Here is a 9,626-nt window from a genome sequence, read left to right as displayed (position 1 = left end):
TTAAGGACCGTTTCTCAGTTTATGACCTTTGCGGCGTCCCCATGGCCGCGTGATCAAAACTCACCGACTCATACTTGCGACCGTTGCCGTGTCCCCCAAAGTCACGCCGATCCTCTTTTGAGACCTTCTGACATGCGAAGTCGATGGTGGGGGGGGGGGGGGAAGCTCGATTCACGTAACAGCCGGGTTACTGACTTTTATCGACTGCCGTGATTCGCTTAACAGCACGTAAAACGGGGCGCAACTCACTTAGCAAATGTCTCACTTAACGAACAGAAATTCTCGGAATTTGTGGTTGTTGTAAGTTGAGGAATATCTGTATTATTTGGCTGTGATGGGAGCAAAACCAAAAAACAACGGAAATCCAAAACGAAGGGAAAGAACATGAAACACAATGTTTTAATTTAAAAAGGGTAAGAAAAACAGCCGGATCGTTTCTCAGGAGGTGGTTTTGACACTCTACTGCCGAAGTGTCCAACCTTGGCAACGTTAAGACTTTTGGACTTCCAATTCCCTGAATTCTGGGAGTTGAAGCTCAAAAGTCTTAAAAAGCTGCCAAGGTTTGATACCCTTGTTCTGCGGGATGGGATTTGATCCCCCCCGGAAGAGTTTAATGAAGCGCCCTAATTTTTTTTTTTAAAGCTCTGTATCCTCAAAATAAAATGATCCCTCCTGCTTTGCTTATGACCACAGATGAGGACGGGGAAACATTTTCCTTCTCAATCAAACCAGGATCCAGAATGGAATAAATCCTAGGATCCTCCAAGTCTCTTCTTCTATCGGAAACGTTCCAGCAGGTGGATTTTGGTCTCCTCCACAGAATTCTTCTCTTCTCCTCTCAAGAGTTGCTGGCCCAGCTACCTTGGACAAGGTCCATCTTCAGATCTGCTGCCACCCTTCACATCATGGCCTCCATGTGCAAAATCTTCAAGGCTTCCGAGATCTGGGTGCTGGTGTCCATCTGTCCATACATACCTACAAGGAAAGCTCTCTGCAACAGGGCTGCCGCATGTTCTGTAAGGGGAAGGGAGGCGGTGGAGGGGAAAGGAAAGGTTAGGGATCACATGTTATGACAGACCTGCCTTTATTAACTGATGCATGGTTTATCCCAATGCTATATTTCAGCATTCCCCCCCCCCCACACACACACTTCAAATCTTCCAAAATTCTAGACAACAATTCCCATTACCCAGATAGATGATGGTGAGGGATTATGGGGCATTGTAGGTACATGGCTGGGGCTTGGGTGCCACGTCAGACGAGTGTCGGGCCTCACCTTGGCAGAGGAGGGTGTATTCAGGCAGGTTTCTCAGGGCTGTCTGGACGACTTCGAAGTCGCAGCTGCCGAGACAGTACATGAAGGTGGGCAGGAAATCAGCTGCGATGCTGCAGGTTTGAAAAAAGGAAAGGAGGAGAGAAAAAAAAGACACACACACACACACAAAAAGAACTGAGGAGAGTACGAAGCAAAGGTAACCTCTGCTAAATCAGGATGGTCAGAAGTAGGGTGGGGGAGGTGATTTCCATCCCGGTACCTGGGATTATTCTGAACGGAGCGTAGAGCGAGGTTGAAAGCCAGATTCCGGCAAGTTTCCTCTTCAGAGTTCATCAGTTTTTGCAAGTGAGTCTGAGAAGGGGAGGAAGGAAGGAAACATCTGGTGAGCTTCACCAGAGAAGGCATGGGTAGGGAGTACTTGTGCCGAGTTCGATTCTTTGATCGTTTGCACGTGTTTCATGACCCAACTAGGGAACATCATCAGTGCTAGAAGGGAAGGGGGTTTGCAGAGAAGAAGAAGGAGAAGGAGAAGGAGAAGGAGAAGGAGAAGGAGAAGGAGAAGGAGAAGGAGAAGAAGAAGAAAGAGGAGGAGGAGGGGGGAGGAGGGGGAGGGGGGAAGAAGAAGAGGAAGGAGGAGGAGAAGAGGAAGAAGGGGAAGAGGAAGAAGAAGAAGAAGAGAAGGAGGGCCCTTGGTTATTTTCTTGCAGACATTTCATTACCCATCTAGGTGATATTATCAGTGTTAGACGGGAGTGGGCTTTGCTCTCTTTATACAAGTGGCTTGCCCTATCAGAACTGATGTGTGTGATTTTCTAACCCTAACCTTAACTCAAATTCTGTTTGAATGTAAAATTTTAAACAGACCCATAAACTACATTTACATGCCATTCAGAAGAGACAATAAAAAGCTAAAAAGGGAACAAAAAGACATCGTCTTATCCAGCAACCAACAGATAAGCAGGGATTAACCCCAGACAAACAATCAAGCAGAATACAATACTCTAATCAAGGCGCTACCAAAGGGAAAACAACACCCCTACCAAAACTGGCAGGAGGGAAAATGCCACCGGAGAGACCCCCAACAAAAACACAGTAGAGGAGGAAGAGGAGAGTTAACCTACAGAAAAAAAAGCAAGGATTTCCGGCCTCCGCCGAGCCATCTCGTCGATGTCGGTCAACACCTCCAAGATATCTGAGAAATGGAAGACAGAGAAGAAGGGAAGAATTTGAAACCAATAAAAAAAATAAAGAAAATGGCAGGAAGGGGGAAGCTGTCCATTCACAGACCTCGTTCTGATACCAAAAAAGTGCCATTTTACAATGGGGCTCCCCCATATGTTGGCAGCTTTTATTGGCTGTAAATAGACTTCGTTAAGGCAGTGTTTTTCGACCTCGGCCACTGAAGAGGGGTGGACTTCAACTCCCAGAATTCCCCAGCTTGCTGGATACCCTGAAAGTTGAAGAATCTCTGGGTGTACAACTTCCGAGTCTTTTACTTACCTTCAACGTTCTGCCCCCTGGACAGGCTCTTCATGTAGGGGGCCATTTCAGCGGGGGTGAGTGGCGTGAAGAGGGAGACGCTGACCAGGGGCAAAGATCCGGCTGCGGCCTCATCTGAAACCAGACAACGGTGTATAAGTTTAAGTGCTATTCCTATTGCAGGCTGGCTCTGCCGACTGTCGACGGTTTGATCCTGACAGGCTCAAGGTTGACTCAGCCTTCCGTCCTTCCGAGGTCAGTAAAATGAGGACCCGGATTGTTGGGGGCAAAAGACTCTGTAAACCGTTTAGAGAGGGCTGTATTGCTCTCTTTTAAGAGCTGTGGTTGTGCAGTAGTTAGAATGCAGTATTGCAGGCTAATTCTGCCCACAGCCAGCAGTTTGATTCTGACCAGCTCAAGGTTGACTCAGCCTTACATCCTTCTGAGTCGGTAAAATGAGGACCCAGATTGTTGGGGGCAAGAGGCTGACTCTGTAAACCGCTTAGAGAGGGCTGCAAAGAACTGTGAAGCGGTATATACCATATTTCTCAGAGTATAAGATGCACTTTTTTCCCTCCTAAAAAGAGCTGAAAATTTGGGTGTGTCTTATACTCCGAACGTAGCTTTTTCGAAGCTTTTTTTCAGTGAAGCATCTTCCGTGCTTTGCCTGCTCCGACTCACAGCTGTGAAGCTTTTTTTCAGCCCTAACGAGGCACTAGTGAGTGAAGCGATCTCCGTGCTTTGCCTGCTTTTCTCATTGCTTCTCTCTCCAAAGATCAGTTGTGCTTTAGAAGCTGTTTTTTATCCCCAAACAGGGGATCAAAACCAGCAAACTAATGTGCTGGAGCTGACCAGACTAAAGACGCTAGCCAGATGAATACTTGGTAGGCAGATTTTTTTTTCCTATTTTCCTCCCCAAAAACTAAGTTGCGTCTTATACTCCAAAACCTACGGTAAGTCTAAGTGCTAGATACTTTCCAGAGCAGCTAACTTCCACTCCATTGTTCTGTTGAGGAATCTGATTTGTACACAAACAACATATCCTCTGATTATTCAAAAGCTCCACTGGCAAATCCACCGAGGTGATCTGCTTTAGGACCAACCAGGTGAGTCACCTCCCAACCATCTGCCAACGAAGACTCTTGAGACTCACCATTCTTTTCATCTTCAGCTCCCCGATCTGAAGCGCCAGCCCGGCTGGGCAAGCTGAGGCCGGCCAGAAGAGATTTCAGCATCGCCAGGTCATTGTTGTCCGAGGAAAGATCACTGCAGAGAAGCCAAAGGTAAGCGTGGAGGCCGTGAGAAAACACTGACCCAGCCATCAGCGCCCAACTGGGACCGAGAAAAGAGACCTACTGGAGGGGATCAGAGTGCTTCTGCAGGAAGGAGACGGCGGCCGGAGCGTTGGAGGTGATGTACTTGTGAATGAACTGCACGAATTTGGTGATGAAGCAGGCCAGGTGGCGAGAAGACTTCCGGTAGCTCTGGAGCAAAGAAGAACCGAGCACAGGTGAGGCCTCTGAAGCAGACTGGGGAGGCCACAGCTTCTAGGATCTTCTTAGGACTGACCCCACCAAGACAGACAACCTGGGTTTGGCTCGGATCATTTTTGAGTTATGGGGGACCTGCAGGATGGGTGAAGATTGAACCCCGTTTCTGCAAAGAGAGCTGTCCCAAGTCCTGCTCAGAAGTAAGAAGAACTTGCCTAAGAAGTTAGAAGAACTGTGGGAGGCCAGGCCAGGCGTCATTCTGGAGAGCCCTAGGGTGCTATCTCAGCTTGGTTCATGTGATTTCTATGCTCTATGGCAGGGCTCTCCAACCTTGGCAACTTTAAGACTTGTGGGCTTCAACTCCCAGAATTCCTCAGCCGGCTGAGGAATTCTGGGAGTTGAAGTCCACAAGTCTTAAAGTTGCCAAGGTTGGAGAGCCCTGCTCTATGTTGCTGCTTAGTTGGATCAAGAAACATCTGCAAGAAAACCACTAAGTTCAGAAAGCACTAAGGACCCCATAGTCATTCTCTTCCTTCTCCTCTTCCTCCTCCATCATTCCACAACCCCCCTCCCTTTTACCACTGATGAAGTTTCCAAGTTGGGTCATGAAACGTCTGCAAGAAAACCACCAAGCTCAGAGAGCACCAAGGACCCCAAAATTCAACCTTGAGCCCCACGGATTCTCTTCCAAATGTCGTTCTTAGAATGGCAACCAGATACTTCGCAACTGGACTTGCTCTGAGCTATCACCCAACCCTACGGGAGACGATGCAACCTTCTGGGTGACGTCCTTATCTGAAGTAGACTGCTGTGAAGGGACTCTTTGCTACCCTGGGGCGTGCGTTTGTCTGTCTGTGTCTGTCTGTCTGTGTCTGTCTGTCTGAAGGACACAGCACCCCCCCCTTCCCCAAAGCCGCAGCTCCTCCCCTACCAGAAGCAACTGAATGAAGGAAAGGAGACAGTCCCACAGCGCCCCCTGGTGCTCGTTCTGGAAAACTTGAGGCTGCAGAAGCTCCAGAATGCCCAGCACATGGAGGAAGAAGGCGAGATGCTTCTGCTGGCGGAATTCCTGGAAATTGAGGTGGATCCGGCCATGCAGCAGAGCGGCGATCATCGGCAGGTGCCTGGGAAGGGACACGGGAGGAAGAGGAGCCATCTTAGGAGGGGTTTCTGGCAGGGAGGGCGGGGCACACTGTGCCGTGGAGTTGGGTGGCTAAATAAGTTTGATAATTAAAAAAATTGCAATCTCAAAATATCTGGAGCACCACTTGAATGCCATCGGCATTGACAAAATCCCCATCGGTCAATTGCAAAAGGCAGCTGAACTCGGAACAGCTTACATCCTGCGATGAAACCTTTAGCGCTATCCAAGCATCCACACCTGCCTATCCCAGGTTCTTGGGAAAGACTCTGTAGGTAGATAATAATGCCAAATCCAGTCTAAACACCTGGCTGGCTGTGTGACAAACCATAACAGCAGCAATTTGACACCGCCGGCATTGACAAAATCCCCATCGGTCAATTGCAAATGGCAGCTTGACTTGGAACAGCTTACATCCTACGATGAGACCCTTTAACCCCATCAAACTTCTACATCTGCCTAACCCAGGCCCTTGGCAAGGACTCGATACATGGATAAAAATATCCAAAATCCAGTCTAAACATCTGGCTGGCTGTGCAACCAATTGTAGTCATAAAAGGTGGGGGGGAGGGGCAGGAGCTCTTTTTTTGAGCTTTGCTGCTCTTTCACCCATTCCAAGATCCGAGAAAAGGGGAAAGGGGAGGGCTCTGCTCTAGAGCAGAAAGGACAAAGTCACACACTCACACATATACCTGCAGCTTGAAGATGCTAACAAGGCTGAATGGGGGTGCAACTCTGGAAGCAGATTTAATCCCCCCCCCAGTCTTTGCGGGCCATAAGCTCTTGAAAAAAACAACCCCCAAATGAGCCAAGGGGCCTCGCACCTGAGCAGGAGGATGGGGTGAGCCACGGCCAGCTTCCGACATGCCATATTGGCATCCCAGAGCCGGCCTTCGTTCATCTTCACATCACCGGCGTCGGCAAGGAGGGTGATGAACCGGTGGATCAGGCTGTCCAACTGCAGAGAGACATGGACGTATTGAACAGGTAACCCAGGGAAATCCAACCATGGAGACTTTTAAGGCTTGTGAACTTCAACTCCCAGAATTCCCCAGCCAGCACGGAGGACTCTGGGAGTTGAAGTTCGCAAGTCTTAAAAAGTCGCCAAGGTTGGACACTCCTGAGCTAACTCTATCTTGCAATTCCCATTACCTTATCTAAACCAAGGCTGCTTCTTCAGCTTTTACTGATTCTGCTTTTCATCCTTTTTCTCCTCTCTTTTGGGTGAATTGAAAGATCTAACAGGAATACAGGCCAGATCCTGAAGAGGAAACTCAAATGCTTTGGCCACCTAATGAGAAGGAAGGACTCACTGGAGAAGAGCCTAATGCTGGGAACGATGGAGGGCAAAAGAAGAAGGGGACGACAGAGAACGAGGTGGCTGGATGGAGTCACTGAAGCAGTCAGCGTGAACTTAAATGGACTCTGGGGGATGGTAGAGGACAGGAAGGCCTGGAGGAATGTTGTCCATGGGGTAGCGACGGGTCGGACAACACGACTTTGCAACTAACAACCACAACAAAGGAAGGTTGAGTGAGTGCCAAAGAATGGAGGCCTTTGAACTCTGGTGCTGGACAAGACTCCTGCGAGTCCCTTGGACTGCAAGGTGATCAAACCGGTCAGTCCTAGAGGAGATCAACCCTGACTGCTCTTTAGAAGGCCAGATCCTGAAGAGGAAACTCAAATCCTTTGGCCACCTAATGAGAAGGAAGGACTCCCTGGAGAAGAGCCTAATGCTGGGAACGATTGAGGGCAAAAGAAGAAGGGGACGGCAGAGAACGAGGTGGCTGGATGGAGTCACTGAAGCAGTCGGCGTGAGTTTAAATGGACTCCAGAGGATGGTAGAGGACAGGAAGCCCTGGAGGAACGTTGTCCATGGGGTTGCGATGGGTCGGACACGACTTCACAACTAACAACAACAACAACAGGAATACCCTCCTTGTCCTCTTGATAAAATTGTGGCTGAATTGTTCTTACATCAGATCACTGACTGTAGTCAAGGGTCTGATTCGGGCGAAGCGAGAATGAAACAAGGAGGGACTCGAAGCTGTCAGCAGCAGGGCTGTCTGTTTGCATTCCTAGGATGAGAGGAGGTGGCCCAAGGACACCCAACCAGCTTTGTGCCTAAGGCAGAACTAGAACTCACAATCTCCTGGTTTTCTAGCCTGGTGCCTTCTTCGTTACGACACCAAAGTGGTTTTTCTTGAATAAAAGAAAGCCAGTTATAAAAGGCCTCCCAGAGTCACCTTGTGGCAAGATGGATGGCAAGCCAATTTAATAAAGAAAATAAATTTATTTTATTATATATAAATCTCTCTCTCCCTCAAATAAAATAAAATGCCATTTATTCCCTTGGATGCCAAAGAAGGGATTCCAGGCACATCTGGATGATGGACCACAGAAAGCTCAGAAAGCAGTTTTGGGACAAATCAGCTGCAGCCCAGAATATGCCACTTCGGAAAGGATAGGATCATGGTTTATCACTTATTATCTTTTAGGTACACTGAGAGCTTATGCACCGAAGACAAAGTCCTTGTGTGTCCAACCACACTTGGCCAATAAAGAAGAAAGGAAGAATCAATCAATAAGGAAAAGAGGAAATGCTGAATGAACACATGAGCAGCTGTGGAAGAGACGAGGACTTCTAAACTTGGGAAAGCAACACAACCTCCCCGCGGGAATCCGTGACAAATTTCTGTGACAAACCAGAGAAATGTTACCTTGCAGGGGCTGCTGTCGGTGGCTCCTTCGCAGGACAACAAAGTCTCGGGCATCGGTACCAAGAGCTCCGGCAGCTGAAGGTACATTTGTAGGAGGAGATCTTGGCAGTGTTTTCCCATGGAGCTGAAACAGAGGTGAAGATTTGATGGAGCGCTTCCGGCAAATCAAAACGGAGCTTGCAAGATTTTAGCATTCCCATCCAAGGTCGAGTTTTGGTGCTGGGATTTGCAAAAAGATGGGCCATTTATTCCCTTGGATGCCAAAGAAGGGATCCCAGGCACATCTGGAAGATGGACCACAGAAGGATCAGAAAGCAGTTTTGGGATAAATCAGCTGCAGCCCAGAATACGCCACCCCAGAAAGGATTTCACAGAGACAAGAGATAGGTAGAGAGTCACTGAGTCCAGATAACATTCACAAGTACTCAGGTAGATACTAGGGGGAGGAGGAGGAGGAGGAAGAAGGGGAGGAGAAGGAGGAGAGGGAAAGGAGGAGGAGGAGAGGGGGAGAAGAAGGATGCAGAGGAAGGGGGGAAGAAGAAGAGGAGACGGGAAGGATGATGAAGAAATGGAGGAGGAGGAGGAGGTGAGGGGAAAGGAGGAGGAGGATAAAGAAATGGAGGAGGAAGAGGTGAGGGGAAAGGAGGAGGAGAGGAGAAAGGAGGAGGAAGAGGAGGAGGAAGGGGAGGAGGAGGAAGAAAAGGAAGAGGAGGAGGAAGGAGGAGAAACAGGAGAATCAGCTCAATCAGACTTGCAAGATTCAGTTACTGTTGCCCATCTCAAAAATTTTAAACTTTCTGCAGAACTGATTTCCTGTTCTGGTCTCTCGACATGCTAGTGGTTAAAGAGCAAAAAACAAATAAAACCCCTTTTATTTTTTGATCGATCTCCATTCAAGGCAGGCCCACCTCTTCCCCCACTTCTGGATGGAGGAGATCAGGTGCTCGGTGACTTTTTGGATCCTCTGCATGTTCCCATGGCAGCAACTCAGGAGAAGCGGCAGCCGGGACTGGGTGACCAAGCAGCCGGACTCTCTGGGGTTGGGTGTCCTGCTCTCCGATTCCGCCAGGATGAGCTCCACCAAGCTCAGCAGTTCGGGGGTCTTCAGGCGTAGGACGAACTCCTCGCGGCGTTTCTGTCAGCGGCCAGAAGAAACGGATCAGGCAGGTGCAAAAGGGGAGCCGATTTCAAGGGCCGGATCGGTCCGGAAAGATCGAAACTGATCCATCGAAGACTCAGTTCAGATCAAAACAAGTCACCGAATTGGATCCAGATCTTTAAAAAGCAGGGTTCATGCAAAAGAACATCCGAATTGACTCGGAAACGATCCACGGCACAGATCCAGTCAGTTCCCGTAAATCAAACCGATTGGCTGGTTCAAACTGGCTGGAATCAATTCAACCGAATCTTTGCAGGGATCAATTCAAAGGTTTAACGACAGGTAGTCCTTGACTTACAACAGCCCTTTGTTTAGTGACCGTTTGCGGAGTTACGGCGGCATTGAAAAAAGTGACTTATGG

The 9,626-nt window shown here is 48.7% G+C and overlaps 1 protein-coding gene across 1 annotated transcript in view; it reads right to left on the bottom strand.

Annotated features, from left to right (window-relative positions):
• Positions 1-376: 376 nt before the first annotated feature.
• Positions 377-9,626, bottom strand: part of INTS1 (integrator complex subunit 1) — a 36,920-nt gene continuing 27,670 nt past the window's right edge. Inside the window, exons 37-47 of the mRNA XM_070954905.1 lie at positions 9,015-9,241; positions 8,107-8,230; positions 6,211-6,344; positions 5,177-5,369; positions 4,112-4,239; positions 3,909-4,021; positions 2,777-2,890; positions 2,398-2,468; positions 1,536-1,627; positions 1,277-1,386; positions 377-1,014 (exon numbers count right to left, since the gene is read on the bottom strand). Coding sequence (XP_070811006.1) covers positions 899-1,014; positions 1,277-1,386; positions 1,536-1,627; positions 2,398-2,468; positions 2,777-2,890; positions 3,909-4,021; positions 4,112-4,239; positions 5,177-5,369; positions 6,211-6,344; positions 8,107-8,230; positions 9,015-9,241 — 1,422 coding nt within the window. The 3' untranslated portion in view covers positions 377-898. The remainder of the gene's footprint in view (positions 1,015-1,276; positions 1,387-1,535; positions 1,628-2,397; positions 2,469-2,776; positions 2,891-3,908; positions 4,022-4,111; positions 4,240-5,176; positions 5,370-6,210; positions 6,345-8,106; positions 8,231-9,014; positions 9,242-9,626) is intronic.

Source organism: Pituophis catenifer, unplaced genomic scaffold (genome assembly GCF_029215685.1).
Source record: "Pituophis catenifer annectens isolate HBS135680 unplaced genomic scaffold, rPitCat1.0.hap2 SCAF_16, whole genome shotgun sequence".
In the NCBI taxonomy this organism is placed as follows: Eukaryota; Metazoa; Chordata; class Lepidosauria; order Squamata; family Colubridae; genus Pituophis; species Pituophis catenifer.
Note: the sequence above shows the minus strand (reverse complement) of the source record. Positions and strands in the feature narration are given on the sequence as shown.